An 18,900-nucleotide genomic window follows, 5' to 3' on the forward strand; every position below is an offset into this window, starting at 1 on the left:
CTAGGCCTCCCTCCAAGGTCAGCACCATCTTAAACTCTAACAGGTAGATATGTTTTACTGGCTGGCGCGTTATAAAGTTGACATCATTCAGCAGGTACTATCTCATGTCTGCTTTCTTTTACTCCATAAAGGCATGAATTCCTAAAAATGTCTCTCCTCTGATCAGCCTTGTTGCTGACCACACATCCTTCACTCCAACCTCTGTTAGTGGGCTGCCCACTGCACAGCCCGCCTCCCACCTGCCACAAGTTTTTGCAACTTCCTGGCACAGTGTGGCTGTTCCGGTAGAGCCAGTTCCCTCTAGAAGTGTCAGCAGCTGGGCCTTCCCATCTCCGGGGCTTCCTTCAGGCCTCCCACCCCCATCAGAAGGGCTTTCCCTTCTCCCCTCTGCCCATTTCATTCAGTCAGAACAGTTGAGGCTCTACCACTCACCCCTCAAGGTTTATACCTTAGAGGCCCGTGCCTTGCTCTCTGTTCATCTGGGGGCATCTTGCTCTGCACAGTCCCTCAGGGACCTGGATTTCCCTGCACTAGGAGGAACACACGACCTCTTAGGCACCATGTCAGGGAGATGGAGGCTAGAGAACCCCACAGGGCTGTTCACCGCCTCGGCTTGGGAATGACACCTGTCTCTTCTGCCAATATTTCATGGTCAGAACTAGTCATGTGGCGAGTTCTCTTGGCTACAAAGGGGGATGGGAAAGGCAGGGGAGCAGAGGGAAGATTTGGTGAGCATCCCTGTCGCTGCCACAGTGCTCAGATCAACTTTGTCTCCAAAGCCAGGTTATGTTCTATCATCCCCTCTGCACTTGGGCTCTCATGTGCTCCCTCTCTCTCCCGTTATTCTACAGTATCTGTACCTTGCACAACAGTGGTCTTCCAGGGCACATGTCTGGGGACGTTTGTGATTGCTGAGATTTGGGTGTGTGTGGCACTGACATCTAGTGGGGATAGGCTGGGGATGTTGGAAAATATCCATGCACAGGACAGCCCTCCCAACACAAAGCACGGCCCAGTCCTAAGCGTCTGTAGCAGCGTGGCCAGAGCCCTGTAGTCCAGGGTGCCATTTCACCTGGTGTAGGTCTTGCCTACTCCTGCTGAACTGCAGCTCAGGGGAAAACAATAATGGTGGCCTAAAGCCAGCCTTGGTGACGGATTGTGGCCTGCTGCCCTGGCCCCTTCAGTGGGCCTGATGACTCCAGGAGAAATGAGGGACAGAAGTGACCAGGTTATGGAGCAGTGGCAGAGAAAATAGGTCATCTGAGTGATATTTATAATGGCTTCACCAGCCTTAAAAATACAGCAAGTAGTCTGGGTGCAGTGGCTTATGCCTGTGATCCCAGCACTTTGGGAGGCAGAAGCAGGAGGATCGCTTGAGACTAGGAGTTGGAGACTAGTCTGGGCATCATAGTGGGATCCTTTCTCTACAGAAAAATAAATTGGCTGGGCTGGTAGCGTGCACCTGTAGTCCCAGCTATGTAGGTGGCTGAGGTGGGAGGATCACTTGAGCCCAGGAGTTTGTAGCTGCAGTCACCTGTGATTGTGCCACTGCACTCCAGCCTGGGTGACAGAGCAAGAACTTTTCTAATATCTATAGATATAGATATACATATATTAATAGCAGATGGCAAGCCGAGTAGAGCTTCTCACCTGGAGTGCTCCTCCTTCCCTGTGGACTGGACACTGGGCTGCATCGCCACCTCTGAGAGGAGCTGGCAGGTCCTGAGTGTGTACACTCAGGCCTGTTGCACCCTGTACCCACCATATTTCTTCATCCGTGCCTGCTTTTTAGTTGGTGATTGAACCAAGGTGCGGGTAACACACATTGACAGGCTTGAATCATCGCCCTTCACTGTCCTCACAGCGTGCTGACTCCTGTGGTCTGGTTGTGCCTAGCATTGGTTTGAGATGAGTCGCATTCTAAGGCCAACTCTGCCATTTTCTGCTGCGTGACTTTGGGCAAATCATTTAGCCTCTCTGGATTTTAATTCTGACACCTGTAAAAGAATGATTTGCTCTCTGTAACATATATATTTTGTTTTATTCCTCTCCAAATACATAGAATCTGTAGATGCTCAGCACCCATCTTCAGTTCCTTCTGGTTTAATTAAATGCAGCAATGCTATTCACATGTCCTGTCACCCTGGACAGCCTGCTCACCCGGCCCTGAGGGATGGTTGTCAAAAGGTGCCCTAAAGGCAGGAATGAAGAGACTTGGTGCAAGTGCTGAGAAACCATTGCCCATGGCAATGAGGAACAGGATTACCCAAGAGAATACCATTCTCCTATTCATTCATTCAGTAAGTATTTCTTTCTTTTCTTTTTTTTTTTTTTTTTGACAGGGGCTGGCTCTGTCACCCTGGCTGGAGTACAGTGGCAAGATCTCAGCCCACTGCAACCTCTACCTCTCAGACTTAAGCCATCCTCCCACCTCAGCCTCCCAAATAGCTGGGATTACAGGTGTGCACCACCACACCTGGCTAGTTTTTGTATTTTCAGTAGAGATGGCGTTTTGTCATGTTGCCCAGGCTGGTCTCAAACTCCTGAGCTCAGCAATCCACCGGCCTTGGCTTCCCAAAGTGCTGGGATTACAGACAGGAGCCACCATGCCCGGCCACATTCATTCAACAAATATTTCTGACCCTCCTCAAAGTCCTGGGCACTGGAGATGCTGCAGAATGAGTGGCGTCTCTGCCCTCCTGGAGTCCTGCCTCTTCCGCATCTCCCTCGGCACCCAGCACTGGGGTGAGGACTCCGTGGAGCTCAGTAGTCCTCACTTGCTGAGCGCTCAAAGGAGAAGGGTAGAATTGGAAGTCTCAGCTTTTTCCACTCAGTAAGCTGCTCTCCCCCACCTTCTCTCTTGCTGACCCTGGAGCACAGTAGGCATGGGAGAGGGTGGCCGAGGGAGGAACAGGGAGGGGTGAGGGGTGTGCAGATGGCCAGATGAGGGGGTGCTTGTACCCAAGTCATCAGGAGTTGACTGAGTTGCTGGTGATTCCAGGGTGTGTCTGAGTCTGAGTCTGAGGTGGTAACAATGTCTCAGAATAAAAGCTGCCCCCTTTTTTTTTCCAGGCCGCTGCTGTGGGACAGTGAAGCTGATTTAAAATGGCTCTGCCCTGGTAAACCACCTGGTGTGTGTGTGTGACAACATGGCCTTGGACGCCTCTCTTCCCTTGCTCTGTTGGAAGTTGGTAGATACGCTCCAGACTGTACAGCCTGGGACTAGCCTTTGTCCATTACCATTTCTGGGAACTCCTTCAAAGCCGCACATTGTAAAATGAAGGCACACGGGCCATGTCCCCATTCTTAGCCAAGCCCTGAGGCTCTGCTGCCCAACTCATCTAGGTCCCCTGACCTCTTGCCTACCAGGGCACAGGGCAGTTTAAGATACTGGGAAGGGGCCAACCTCAAGACGCTCACGACCTTAGAGGAGCACTAAGATGCAGCCGTGGCCGGGCGTAGTGGCTCACGCCTGTAATCCCAGTACTTTGGGAGGTCGAGGTGGGAAGATCACGAGGTCAGGAGTTCGAGACCAGCCTGGCCAACATGGTGAAATATAAAAGTCAGAAGAAATCAGGTACAGAAACAAGGAGGCATGACAGAGCACCTTCCAGGGACAGAGGTATAGTGCGGCCAAAGTACTGAGTGCACAGAGAGGAAGCTAGAGACACTGAGGCCAGGCTGCAGAGGCTGCTGTTTGAGCAGCTCAGGATTTGGGCCTTTACAGATTACGAAGAGGGAACACCAGGGCTTGACTTGATGACAGATGCATCTGCTTTGGCCGGCACAACTTGTTTCTCTTTTCGCTGAATGCCTCCAGCCATGTATGTACTCAAGTTATCAACCTTCGGGACATAGGTCCAAGGCCACCTTCTCTGTGAACCTCTCCCGTCTTCCCACAGCATGATCGTTGGTTGCAAGCACCATAGACGAGTCCCCCTGCCCTGACTCAGATGGTGTTCTCCAGGGCAGAAGCCAACTGACGTAATAGCCACAGCATAGCCCTAAACGTGACGTAGACAGTGGTGATCCTTAGTTCTCTCCCCACACTCTTGTTCAGCATGTAACTTGGCAACTGCATCGATCAGTCAAAGGGGAAAATGAACCCAACACAGCCACTGTTTTTGCACCTCTGATTTGGGCAAAGGGGGAAAGTACTGAACCCAAATTCAGAATCAGGATGCAGTTGACTTCTGCACTAGGAGAGAGGCCCCCCGCTTGCTTTTGTTAGAAAGACTGGGAGAGCTGAAGGTAGAGGATGACATTTACATGGAGCTAAGGATTTTGTCTTTGCTGGTGAAGCAGAGATGGAGGTTATCCCTGGCAGAGGAGTCTACAGGACACACCCTGGAGGAATGAGAGTGCTTGCCAGGCATACTGTGAGAGGGGCCAAGGTTCTAGAGGCCATGGTGGGTGGGGAGGGCAGATGGTGGACCTGAGATGTCACTGTGGGGAGTTTTGCGTGTTATGGTCAGACATCCCAGCCTGATCAGAGAGGCAGGGAGTGTGCTGGGGAGGTAGGAGGGGGAGTGTCGGGGAGGGCACAGGGAATGGGTCAAAGTTTCTAAGTATATCGTGAGACGGTTAACTCTAGCTACAGGGTAGAAGGATTTGAGGCAGGGTGGAGCAGTAAGGAGACTGGATAGGAAGTGTTTGCTGTAACAAGAGCTCCCAGGCCAGGAGCGGTGGCTCATGCCTTTAATCCCAGCACTTTGGGAGGCTGAGGCAGGCGGATCACCTGAGGTCAGGAGTTGGAGACCAGCCTGGCCAACATGGCGAAACCCGTCTCTACCAAACACACACACACATACACACAAAAGAGCTGCTCCCAGGCCACGCCAAGGCCCAGCCAGAGCCATAGAGAGGGACAAAGGTGAGGCAAAGGTGATGAAAGTGAGATCTATTCAGAGGCTGAATGGAGGACTTGGGGGCCTGCGTATGTGCTCTGGGAGGGAGAGGGAAGAACGGGGGCCTAGGTGCAGGCCTCCAGCTGGGAAGGGAATTCTGTCTTTGACACCTCTCATGTCCTGGACTCTGGAGCTGGACATACCACAACCCTGTGTGGTGGATTAAAAGATCCCCTTTCACAATAGAGGAAGTTGCTGAGCTTCAAGATTAAGGACCTGCTCAAAGTTGTGCAGCGCGGCAATGGGGGCACCAGATTAGCAACTGGATCTGGACCCCACTACCTCACTGCTTCCTACAGGAGTTCGCGCTGTCACGGCCTCAGGCCTCAGCCAGGGAGTGGTTGGAGTCTCACCGTTCCTGTCCCAGGGTGGAGGTGGGAAATTCTTCTCCATAAGCATCTCTCCTTGCCTTAGCTTTTTCTACTTTGCCCCAAGGCATTGTGCTTTACAGTTTGACAGAACCAATGTCTCTGGAAATGTGTTTCTTTTCTCTGGAAGATGCATTTGGACCCAGAAACTCTAGGCCTCTCAGAGGGTCTTTTGGGCAAAGTTTTAGTCATGGTGGAAAGGGAGGTGGTGTGCGCTTGGCTCTCGGCAGGCTACAGGCCAGCCGACTGTGCAATGTTGCGCTGGTCCCTTCAGGTCAGCAGAGAGGACTCCCAAAAGGCCTGGTGATACTGCCACCTGTTCAGAAGAACTACAGCCCTGCAGGATAGGCCTGAGTTAGGAGACGCACCCACCGCCCTTGGCTCCTTAGGAGTTCAAGAAGCACAAGCTGTGGCCTGACAATCCCCTTCTAACTTCCTGCTAGGCCTCCAGAGCCTGGCGTTGCTCAATCATTGTAATCCTTGATTCAAATATTTCCTGTGCCACCGCTCTCACCATTTGGCATTTCCTGCTACCGATCTGGAAAGCGGTATCACAAGTCTGTATATTAAGTTGTGAGAGAGATGGAGAAGGATCTTTTAAAGTCAGTTGCCATCTTCCTCTTTCCCCATCTGCCTACAGTCACTGCTAACAGGGTGATCGCAATGTCCCCAGGCACCGTGTGGCTGTGGGGAGCAGGAGGCAGAGTTGAGAATGTTTACTTTTTTGGATGACTCAGAGCCAGGAGATGATGGGGTGTGGAAGGCAGGAGCCAGGAGGGGTACTGCCTGGATGGGCTCTGGGGTTTGTGAAAGCTGGTGCTAGGCCGGACACGGTGGCTCACACCTGTAATCCCAGTACCTTGGGAGGCTGAGGCAGATAGATCACTTGATGTCAGGAGTTTGAGACTCGCGTGGCCAACACGGGGAAACCCCCTCTCTATTAAAAATACAAACATTGGCTGGGTGTGGCGGCATACACTTGTGGTCCCAGTTACTTGCTTGAACCCGGGAGGCAGAGGGTGCGGTGAGCTGAGGTCGTGCCACTGCACTCCAGCCTGGGCAACAGAGTGAGACTCTGCCTCGAAAAAAAAAAAAAAAAAAGAAAAGAAAAAATGGCTGGCGCTGGTGTGCCCTCACCCGCACCCGCCTTGGCCCAGGGGCCGCCTGTAGGCCCCACTCCCGCCTCTCCCACTGCTTCCCACCTCCCTTCAATGTAGGCAATGAAGTTGAGCTTGGACTAGAACAGGCGTCTTGCTCCAATCCTCCTTGTCTAATTTGCAGGGCTTTAACGTGTATTGCATTCACTATGGCACAATGTGCTTTGTTCTTGTCTTGTTAATTTGGCAACATACAGAGCAAACCCATAAATCTCCAGGGTTTATTGAATGGCTTTTCATGTAGTTACCAAATTGTATTTGCCATCTCCATCTTTTCACATGCATATTTGAAATAATTATTCAAATGAATGATAATTACATCCTTGGAAAGTGGAGAGCAGCGGGGAGAGGGCTTTGAAGGCTGAGACAGAAAGCCTCGCCTCGGGCAGGCCCCCACCCCCACCCCAGGGGCTGAAGGGGGACCCTCTGTGCACTGACACCCACCCACCCACCCAGATCTCTGGACAAGAGCAGGAAGTGCATTTAAACACTGTACTTGCCATTCTTTCAGTGCTCTGTTCCTCACTGAGTTCTCCTGGGGAACTAGGAAGGGAATCTGTTTGGTTACCTAATTAAACTTTCCTATTTTTAATCTCATGGTGAATTTGTGCAAAATAGAAAGCTCAGGGAAATGCCAGTGGCAGCTGCTTCAGCATAAAAGGTGTTGTGTTTGCAGTGGGCATTGTTAAGAGTCTGAAAGCTAAATAGGCCTTCTGTAAAAACACCCTAGAAGGTCCCTGAGCATGATTGGAAACATTAGAAATAAATGTACTGCCTTTTACTCTCTGGGGCTACAAAGAATGCTACAGTGGAGACAAGAGTCCAGACTCTGAAATAACCTCCTTTGGACACAGAACCTACCACTCTTGCTTATCAGAGGCAGCGGACCCTGGATTTTTCTAGGGCCTTGGGCACTGAACCCTGGTCAGCTGGCTTGAGTCCCAACCCAAGCCCATCCCCAGAAGCCTCAAGACAGGAAAAGCTCAGTGAAACCTTTCCCTCTAATCCAAGTGACATCTTTGTCGCAGGTGTTTGTACCTGAAAGCAGAGTGATGAAGGTGTGTGGGTCCACGGAAGAAGTAAAAATACAGCCCTAGTTCGTATTTTTCCTAGTCTCTCCCTGTTCCCAGGTAAAGTTATAGCATGTTCAAGGATGTGCACTTATAGCATAACTGGTTTCATTCCTCAGACCTAACTTTGTGTAGAATAACTCATACCAAAGATGACAAAGGGCCCATTCCTAGCCCTGCCTTGCAGCACACTGAAGTGGGAAAAAGAATTCTGAAAGCGTACACAGTGGGAATTGAATCATGAGGTTGTCTTTGAGCAAGTGCTTTTAGCTTTTTGAGTTTTAGTTTCCTCATTTCTAAAACAGGGATAATGCTTGTTTCATAGAATTTTAATTTGTGTAAACATATAGTATGGGACCCTCAGATGTGAGTATTCTTCTTGCTAGCCTCATCTCTCCAACTTTGAAAGCAGCAGTTGTAAACTAGAAGGGAATGCTTAAGGGAAAAACAGTTGCCCAATGTCATCTGACATCTCCCCCAAGATGTACATCGTACACCTGAGACCATACAGCAGCTATTGCTCTGTCCAGATTGGCTCTGTAGGTTCTTATGGGAAGGGACCGACATTCCTCTTCACTTAGGTCAAGGGTGTGTGCGGTGGGGAAGAGGTGCAGACAGGTTTGCGGAGCGCCACCTTCAGGAGTAAAAGTGGAGTGCAGGGGATGTTAGTGATGCAGTCGGAAACTGCTTAACTGTGAGATTCTGAAACCTTTTTGTAATCATCATTTGTTATTCCACTTTCCCTATTACAATGCAGATACAGAGAAAAACCCTTAAACCAAGAAGAGCTGAGTGATGGGAGTAGCAAGGAAATGGGTTCTAAGAACTCTTGGAAGGTTAAAATACCACTCCTGAAATAGACCTCACCATTGAATATATCAAATTACATTATTGTTAGAATTCACACTCTTCCACAGCATAACTATAGAGACAGGGAAGGCTCCATTGAGAACGTCTCAAAATTACTATGCATTTAAATGCCCCTAGTTATTTACATAATAATGGCTGTCACTTACTGAACACACACTATGGATTTGCATGTTCAAAAGGTTTTACTTGTTTCAACTCATTTAGTCTTAACAACCCTTGGAGATGGGGGCAATTATTACTCTGTTTAGAAATTTGCCAGTCTGCTACATGTATGATGTGTGGAGCTGGGGCGTGTACTCTTAATCCAAGGCTGATGACTGCACCTAGAGAGAAATACATTTTTTAAAAGGTTATTTTAAAAATCTTTAAAAAGGGAAACCTTTAAAATGTTAAAAAAAATTAAAAATCCTTTAAAAACACAAACATGAAAACCATTAACTAAAACAGCAACAGAGGCTGAGGTGCAAAGCCTAACAAATAAGGATGTTCAACTAATGAGAGACCCACCTGCAGGCGTTTTGTTTTGAATAAATTCACTATCACAGTTGCTTTTTACCAAACTCCCTTTGTCACATGCCACTTCATTCATCAATGAGTATTAAGCCATTCTTCTCACCCAATGGTATAGGTGGAGAAGAAATAAAGTCCTTACCACAGGTAACACTGTTGCCTAATAGAACGTTCTCCTGGATTCTTGGCTCAGCCTGTGGAAGTACCTGGGGAACTCACACCTAATGCTTATTTTGAATATGCTGACTCCTCTGCCAACAATCAAACATCAATAATCAAATCTGCTGACAGAGCCAAAATAAATGGTTTAAATCCACAAGCTGGCAGTTACACAGCTTACAGTAATCGAGTAGGGGGAGAAAAGAATACTTAACAATGGAAATGGCAATTTTAGAGAACAATAAGAAAAGCAAAGGTCCAAAAAGCAATGTAGGAGGAGAAACCTGCTCCCTGTAGTGGCTTCTCACGCAATGACATAGAACGTCCACATGCTAAATCATGAAGATCACGACAATACGGTGACTGCATCAGAAACAGTATTTCATTAATAGAAAATTATTAGGACAATTGGGTCAGGAAGACGCTGCTGTCTAGAATAGTCGGGATACAGCGAAGATTGCTGTTTTACTTCAGCAAGAATGGGGGGATACGGCATTGTATTTGTTTAAAACTGTCCTTGAGTTATCCTTATGCCCACTGTCATCACCACCATGTAGCTAGTGACAATAAGCCTGTGAGATGGGCATTCTGATCATTTCACAGCTGTGTATGAAAAAGACTCTGAAAGAGAATTTGCCCAAATTTTACATATTGTGTGTCTCATATATATAGTTACCATAGTAATATGTGCAGGACTGAGATTCAAACACAGCCCTGGAGCTCCTGACAGCTGTCTGCAATCTCTCCCAATCTGTGCAGGAATTTCACAGAAGCAGAGCATTTCCCCACAGTGATCTAAGTTTTCCAGGCTCGACTATTAAAGAGATAAAAATTTCCATTTCTGTTCATTCAAATCTATTCCATTTATTTTTACAAACAAAATCCTTATTCCTGTTGGCTATGTGGCCCTGCACATTCCAGGCCAGCTAAAGAAGTTGAACTCCTTGAAGGGGGATGTGTGGACCCTCATTCTCTGTGCCCCACTACCTGTCAGGGTGTCACGGACATCAGTGCTCAAAGTTTTGCGCATCCTAGTAAATACCACTGCACCAACATGAGTCTTTTCGATACATTATTTTTTTTGAGACGAAGTTCTTGCTCTGTCACCCAGGCTGGAGTGCAGTGGCAGGATCTTGGCTCACTGCAACCTTCTCCTCCCTCAGCCTTCTGAGTAGCTGGGATTACAGGCATGTGCCATGAAGCCCAGCTAATTTTTCTTTTTTTTTTTTTTGTATTTTTAGTAGAGATGAGATTTCACTATGTTGGCCAGGCTGGTCTCGAACTTTTGACCTCAAGTGATCCGCCTGCCTTGGCCTCCCAAAGTGCTGGGATTACAGGCGTGAGTCACTGCGCTCGGCCCTTTCAATACATTTTAAATCAATTGGCAGCCCTCATAATCAGAAAAGAGGATGTCCGTGCCATCTAGCATTATCTTACAAACTCCTTGGACGAGGTCCTTACCAACAATACTCCTAGCCAGACACCTGATGATACTTCAAAAGCACTGGGAACGAACACTATAATGACAGGTTCGGGAAAAAAAAAACCACTCTCATCATGCCTTAAGTTATGTCTAGTTGTCTTTGACATTTAATTTCAATTTTCATAGAAATTAATTATGGCTCTAACATTTACATTGATACTGACCATGTGTTTATCTTACACAATGCTCACAATGTTAAGCTCTGAATGCAGGCAAAGTAGAGAAGTATGATGCTTTTATTTATTTAGCATCTATGCTGCCATATGAGATCAATTTCTTCATTAAAGAAAAACAAACCAGCAGAAGAAAAAAGAATTTTTAAATTTTTTTCTCAGTGGCAGAATCACATAGCTGTTTTGATACAGATTTCCAGTAGATCTAAAATACTGCTTTGGGAGTTATAAATATTCCATTACAGAAATACACAGAACAGACGATAAATGCAATCACATCAGTTTATCAGATGGTTGCACTGAACATCTTTTACCTCACTTTTCCTATAAGAAAAGTTTGCAGGATCAAATAAAAAATTCTACTAGCAGCATACAACTCTGGTTTGGGAGAAAAAACCCTGAAAGGAAAAGATAAAATCAATAACCTGGTACACTTGCAACGAAATGCTTTGTCTCTGCAGAAGTTTGCATGTTTGTGAATATTTCACATAAGAAATTTATAATTTCAAAAAAACTGAAGGAATTCGAACACATATTCTTCATAAAAAGAAACGTTTGCTTTTCGATGCCTTCTTCCCCTGGAACATAAGCTGCTTTAAGAAAGGTGGCAAAAGCTTTAATGAACAACATTTTGTTATTCATCTGAAATATTTGGACAGAAAATTGACAAATTTGGCATACGGTTCAAGAAGTAAAACATTAGGGATTTTATAAAGCTAAGTTAAAACATGCACATTTTCTACTGCCAAATGGCCAAAACCTTAAATTGTCTTTAAATCTAAAAGACTAAGAATCTTAGGGGAAAAGCCACTTTCTAACATATAACAGTTAACACTGCAACAGGAGTTAATAAGCAGTTAACAAAGTATTAAGGAAAAACAAAGTAACCACTTAAAAAAACAATAAACATTGTTAAAACCCAGAGTTGCATTCCAATTTTAAAAGAAAGTTTAACTATTTAAGTGGATAATGATGTTCATGCTGTTTAAATGTTCTTATGAAAATGATGTTATCGATGCAACAGCCGGTATAAAGCACTGTGAATGAACATGCTCAGCAGCAAGTACTTCCAACGAACTCAGAATTACACATATTATATGAAGAATATCATTCACCAAGGACAGTCCCAAAGCATCTAAAAAACCTAAAGATCTGGACAGACAAAGCAGAGATACATTTTATTTCTTATAAAGAGTTACATTGTAACATGCCACTCACATTATAGCTACAATTATACTAGTCACAAGTTTTAATCTTACAGAATAAAGCTATAGCATGTGAATTACAATATATTTATCTTCTTTAAAACCATTTTTAAAGAATGGCAGATATATCATTTATTAGAAGCCAAAACCAACAGAAAAATGTAACTGGTAAATGCAGCCAAAATGTATTTGTGGCTAATTAAATGCTGCAACAGATTTTTTTGGTCCATGAGGCTATTAAAAAACAAAAGGTTGGTAAGGGATTCCCATTTATCAATAGAAATGAGAAGCTCATGAAAAAATTCAATACATATTAAAACATTTTAACAGAATGCTTTCGTTTTGTGGTTAAGCACAAGAAATATCTCTAATAAATAACAGGTGTAAACAGGTAAAAAACTCAAATGAATTAAGATGCTTTAATATGAATGTCTAACAATCCTCTTTTGAAGGATATCAAAAACTACCAGATTTTCTTTTAATGTCAACTGAAATGCAATTATGATTTCTTCTGTTAACATATACTAGGATTTACTGCTTGAGATCAGCAAACTATGGCCCACAGGCCAAATCTGACCTGCTTCTTGTTTCTGTAAATAAAGTTTTATTGGAACACAGCCACACTCATTTACATGTTATCTGTGGCTGTTCTTACGCTATAAAGCCAGAGATAAGTAGTTTTTACAATGGTATTTTAAGCCCATATGATTCCTGTATTATTTACTATCTGATCCTTTATAGAAAAAATCTACCTCTGCCCTAGGGGGCTAAGATAGTGTATGTTTCTTTACTTTTATTAACACTCTGTTTTCTCTTATTCTAAGGCATGTGTGTAATCCATCTCTTTTTAATACCTCATTTTATTTGTCAGTGTATACCTTGGAAACTTAACATGTTAGCTGAATTACCATCTTTAATATATTTGGAACATAAGCATATGTCCAACCAGAACCTGTTTGATTTCAGGTCACTTGAGAATTCTCCAGGAGTTACATGACAATAAAATGGATGCACTACACACCAACAGAATGGCCAGAAAACTGTACATCTTATTTTATCTTGAATAAGGATGCTGAATAGCAAAAAAAAAAATGAAAACTAAATATAGTTTAAAGTAAATACCATTGTAAATCAGAGGAAAACAGCTTGAGTTTTCAAAACACACACAGACACACACACACACAAACACACACACACCCCCAGAGCCATCCTCCCACCTGTCACAAACAAGAGCTATAACATAAGCAAAGTATATTTGTTTTATAAATATATTACTGTCTATATACATATAGATACATCCATAAGACATGTTAAATAATTATTTGTATAATCAATACTACTTTAAGTTTTTTGTGTACTTTAAAATTACACATTCTATTAAAAATATCAAAATAATTCTTTTAAAATACCAAGAATAAAACCAGTGAAGAATTGCTTTCCATCCAAGTGGTTCTAAATCTTATCATTGGCTGTCCAGACCCCAGACTTGGTCGTTCACAACTCAAAGAAACATAGTTCAATTAGAGAAAAGTTAGCCATCAGAAGCACTCCCCCAACCCCTGTTTTTAATACCTCATAACAAATACATATTTGTGTGTATATATATATATATATATATATATATATATAAAATACTCTTCAGTTATACTACATATTCTCATAAATGAATTTTCATAAAAACACAAAGTTCAAGTTTCCACCAGTATCAAATATTTTATACTGGTGTGCATTTCTCCCAAATCTGTAGGTCAATGACAAACTCTTATCAGGATATATAGAGAGATCATAAAAACAAGACTGAAAACGTCTGTATCACATGCAAGAAAGAAGGAAATACCGAGAGCCAGTATTTGGCCAGTTGGGTACTATTCCCTCTGGACAAGACACAGAGACAACAGACTGGCTACTTACTGTGTAAAGTACAGTCAACTGTCAATTATTCAGGGGCAAAATACTCCAATCTGAATCCTTTTTTTTTTTTCGATCAGTTGACCATTTCTGGCAATTTCACTTATTAACACACCTCTCTGGTTATTTCTTAGCAAGTCTGGTAAAAGATTTGGTTAGAGAGAAAGTTTTGGCTAACATGAAGACTTGTGATCAGCTATGGATTTAATTTAATGATGGACTCCTTTGACTTATTGCTTTAGATAAGTAAGAATTTGCTGTACCTAAAGTCTGCCAATTATCTCATTCTACAGCTCTGAACGCAACATTGGTGATTCAAAAAAAGGGGACAAATTGTCCTCTTCACATAAGAAAACTGCTATTTGTAAACTCATAATTAATTACACTGAAGGATTTAGTGTGGGTAGTTCAGAGCTATTCACTTCAGAAGAGGTGGCAGCTGGCTACACTATTTTCCCATAATTTAAAATCCATGAGGCAATGACAAATAGTCAGCTAATAACACAAGAAGGTCAAATTCAAAGTGTCACACACATCTCACCTAAGATCTCATTTAAATAAATGGAGTACAATTTGGCGAATGTTCAAATAAATGGTAAAATGAAGAAAATGGAAGCAAAACCTACATGTATCATTTAAAAGTGATTTCATACTAAAAAAAAGTCTTAGAATATGACTAAAATAAAAGATATTACACATCTGTAACCCTATTTTTGGCACTGAGTTAGCCTCTACATTTAAACTTGCTTTATAGTGACCAACCAAATCAAGGAAACAATTTCACAGGTGAGTAGCGTTGCTCTCAGACAGACACCACTCAGAATGGATTGTGTGGTCTCACCCATATTATTTCTGGGTACAGATGAGTGCCACACTCATTTCAAACACAACAGCAGTAATTGTGTAGAATACCACTTTCCTGAATTAAGTTTGCTGAACACGGTTCAGATTATTGGTTATGTCAATATGCACAATGCCTTTTAGAAGCATTTACTGTATACCCAAATCCTACTTCGTGCAACACACAGTGTCACACAAGTAGTGAAAATGTTATCCTAGTCAAAGGTGCTTGGACATTATTTTCAGGCAGCATTTTACCTTTATTTTAAGTTCACACTAGGTAAGTTTTAGGAGAAAGAAAATGCCAATAAATTTATGTGATGTGTTTTAATATATTATATAAAACTAAGACAAACACTTTTATTTATCTAAATTGTTATTTTTATTTTCTAACCTATTCTAGACCTCAATTTTACTTTAAAAATTTGTATTTAAATAAGGGATAAAATGTTGCCCAAAAGTCTAATCATAGTTACATACTTGTGTTTTAACTAGATCTACAAATCAAAACAGTTCTTATAGTTAAAAAGATACAATTTGTATCAACAGTAAAAGGTACTTTCTGGTTTTTCAGGGCTTTACTTCAAACTGTAGCATGTAGAATAATCAGAATAGCCAGGGCATCTAAGCAGACTACAGAAAAAGATCTGAATGTGTCTGTTACACAAAGTACAATTCAAAACCTGGAGGCAACCGTCAAGTGATGTCAGTCACACAACTATCTGCCACTGGCTGCAAAATCTGTCTTCTGATCTGCAGAAATGTATTCACCGCTAGCAAAACCCATGACTTGGAAACCAGAAATATCCCTTACTAATACTAGAACAGACCTTAGTCTGTATCTAAAACTACACTATTTGTGGCAAGAATCTGGCCTTAATAATATAACAGGCCCCCCAAGAAAACTACCTCCAGGAAAATGGAAAATATACAATATCTTACAAAAATTTTAAGTTACCATTTACAACTTCTCCATCACCATTTCTATAGTGCAGTATCAAGAAATGTTGCATATCCTCAACACATAAACCCACCTCAGGCCAGCCTTGATAAATAGCAGGAAAGCTAAAGAGTATGTTAAATATAAAAGTTGCATTGTGAATAATTAGATTCATTAAAAACAGGCAAGTGCTGTGAAAGGGTTATTTTATCCAGTATTGTTGTGCCCCAAAACAAAAAGACAGACATATTAAAAATACAGGTTAATGGAAATCTAGGAATTCAATTCCACTTCTGCTGTCTAGAAGCACATCACAGCTGGATAACAAAGCTCTAACCTGTCACAGTTACAGCTTTTGCCTTATTCACTTAAAAAAATGGAAACATTTTTTCCATTGATTGCATCTGCTTTCTTTTAAATCAACCATATTAAATTAACTAATTTCTTAACAGAAAAAAATACAAACAAAAATAACACAATGAAAAGTGCCACACTGTAAATCATTCTAATATATATACTGTTACCCATTTCAACATAAAACTGGTAACTTACATTTTGTTTAAAATATAAAGTCAGTGCTGTAGTATATCTTTGTTTCTATAAATAATGATTATAGCACAAAGAAGCCCACTTTCCCCAAATAAAAATAACTTAAAAAGCTGTAAAAGAGTCTAATTAAGCTTGGCTCGAAAAAACAGTTTGCTAGGTCTAGTCAAATGTCCCACGTTCTGAAGGTATTGTAATTGCTTGCAATTGATAGACAAACACCAAGTTAATAAAACACAAAACAAGGATAAAAAGTGCTGCATATAAACCCCTGATGCACCAAAGATTAATATCAAAGATCACAGATACATCTATTAAATCAGACTGGAAAAATTTCCAGCCAAGGATAGAGCTTTAAAAAGGAAATGTTAAAAAAAAGTTTAAATGTAAAGCAATCCCGTGATACTTCCACCATATGGGGCTATACATACAGATTCCATGATACAGTATTTCACATAAATGGATACTATATAACCTCCTTGCTGAGAAGGAGATCACATGTGCTATTGTAGCAAACCTCCCTCAGCATTTGAGCTGAACAAAAAACTACTAAACACCACAAAGATGCATCATCTTTCAATAACCCAGCTGGGATTTTTCCACTAAAATGGCTGCGGCGAGCTGCTGGGCGTCTGTCATGTGAGGATTCCTTTTCATGACAATTCTCACAAGGTCAGGTGGGAAGATGTTGCACAAATTGATATAAATCTTTTCTCGGTTGTCTTGATACCTGGGGGGATCTTGTGGCACTCCACAGTACGGGATCCGCCAGGCTGGCTCCTGCTGCTCAGGGAGGCTCTGGAAGGTGAACTGCTCATAACACGGCTGCGTGGAGTTATCGGGCAAGGAATAAGTCTGCCGGTACCCATAGGCGTCGATCCCATAACCCGGCCTCTCCCAGCTTCCCAGGCCTTCCTGGCGGGAATAAGGCTTTCTTTGTCGTGAAGGAGAACTATCATAAAGTCGAGAGTCAGAGATGCTGTCTATTCTCGTGGCCACCAAGGACCTCCCTAGGTGTGGTGCCTTAGAGTGTGCTGAACTTGGAGGAGAGGGGTAGTCGCCAGGACAGCTGGACCGGGCGCCCACAGCGGGGTGCTGCAGGTGCAGAGCCAAGTGCGGAAGAGGAGGCTTGTGATGGAACTTTGGTTCTTCGTGACTGTAACTTTGCACTCTGGTTAAGGGGTCGTGGAAATTCTGCAGGAAAGGCTGAGGATTAAGGCGGCTGTGAGGGTGCATGTGTTGACACTTCAAATTCTCCTCTAGCTGTGGGTCGGGGGAGCTGACATAGGACCGGTCATTGTAACCCACGTAGGAGTCACTGCTCCCACAGCTCATGCTCCCTTCACTGCTGCAGTCAGAAGCTACGGAACTTATTCTATAATCTGTGTCTAAGGAGAAACGCCTTTCAGGGCTTCGTGGGCCTGAGAGACTCAGATTTGAGTATGCGTTCAACATGGAATAATATCCAATGTCGACAGGTGAATCACATTTTGGATACTGTTCATAAGGCATTAGCGTTCCGTGATTTTTGGTTGCCATCATCATTGGAGGATATTGTCCCTGTGGTCTTTGATCCTGAGGTGGGAAATGAACTCCAGATGGAAGGCCATTGCTTAAAGATGTAGTGCTTTGGGGTTTTGCAGTAGAAGTAGCCGGGATGCTAACTAAGGAAGGTACAGACCTGGTTTCCAATTTGTTTTTGGTGGGAAGCTTTTCTTCTAGGTCTTGGTAGACTTGAGTCCTTATGCTTGGATCTGATTGCCTCTTTGGAGCACCTCGTTTGACATCAGAAGAGCTATCAGCCTTGGTGCTACAAGGAACACTGTTGCTTTTCACCAGTCCTCCTTCGTTTGCAGTTTTGGCTGCCGTATTTCTAGACATGGCACGGAGTTCATCAGCCACTGACCGCTGTGGCTGGCTGCCCCTTTCAGGATGATAATATTTGCACTTGTGTCCATAGGTACACTTCTTTCCTAAGAAGAGTAAAATTAATTAGGCAAAGGAGCATACCATCAGATCCGGAAAACACAGTTTGGCCCTATGATTTTAACTTGTAGAAGAGACAATGACAGAAATGGGAGCCGTTTTATGTGTCACCCTGTTCTTTACTCTTGAGAAATGTCACTTCTCAGTCTTCTCACTTCCTTACTATCAAGAGCAGTAGGAAGTTGGCCGAATGAGTAACAATCACCTCCAGAACTTTTTTTTTTTTTTGGGACAGAGTCTTGCTCTGTCACCCAGGTGGAGGGTAGTGGTATGATCTCAGCTCACCGCAACATCTGCCTCCCGGGTACAAGTAATTCTTATGCCTCAGCCACTTGAGTAGCTGGGATTACAGACATGCGCCCCCACGCCTGGTGAATTTTTTTGTATTTTAAGTAGAGACAGGGTTTTGCCATGTTAGCCAAGCTGGTCTCAACTCCTGGCCTCATGTGATCTGCCCACCTTGGCCTCCCAAACTACTGGGATTACAGGTTTGAGCCACTGCGCCTAGCCACCTCCTGAACTTTTGGCTAATACCTCTGTGTCCTCAACTCCTCCCTGCCTCTTCTCTTCCAGTAGGACTTTATAATTAGGTAGGAAATTCTGTTTTGAAGAGCACAGTGTACTGTTGTAGGGCGATAGAACCATGCTAATCTGATTTGTATCTAGATGAAAAAACTCCAAATTTTTATTCACTTCAAAGCTAACTTCATGTAGAATTAACAGTGTTTTTTGAACCATGTTTTAATATAAGGAAATGCATTTGTATTGAATCCAAACA

The 18,900-nt window shown here is 43.2% G+C and overlaps 1 protein-coding gene across 1 annotated transcript in view; it reads right to left on the reverse strand.

Annotated features, from left to right (window-relative positions):
- Window positions 1–10,608: 10,608 nt before the first annotated feature.
- Window positions 10,609–18,900, reverse strand: part of ZC3H12C (zinc finger CCCH-type containing 12C) — a 79,547-nt gene continuing 71,255 nt past the window's right edge. The window contains exon 6 of the mRNA XM_030918908.1: window positions 10,609–18,109. Within this exon, the coding sequence (XP_030774768.1) occupies window positions 16,713–18,109 (1,397 nt within the window). The 3' untranslated portion in view covers window positions 10,609–16,712. The remainder of the gene's footprint in view (window positions 18,110–18,900) is intronic.

The sequence above is a fragment of the Rhinopithecus roxellana genome, chromosome 15 (assembly GCF_007565055.1).
Source record: "Rhinopithecus roxellana isolate Shanxi Qingling chromosome 15, ASM756505v1, whole genome shotgun sequence".
NCBI lineage: Eukaryota > Metazoa > Chordata > Mammalia > Primates > Cercopithecidae > Rhinopithecus > Rhinopithecus roxellana.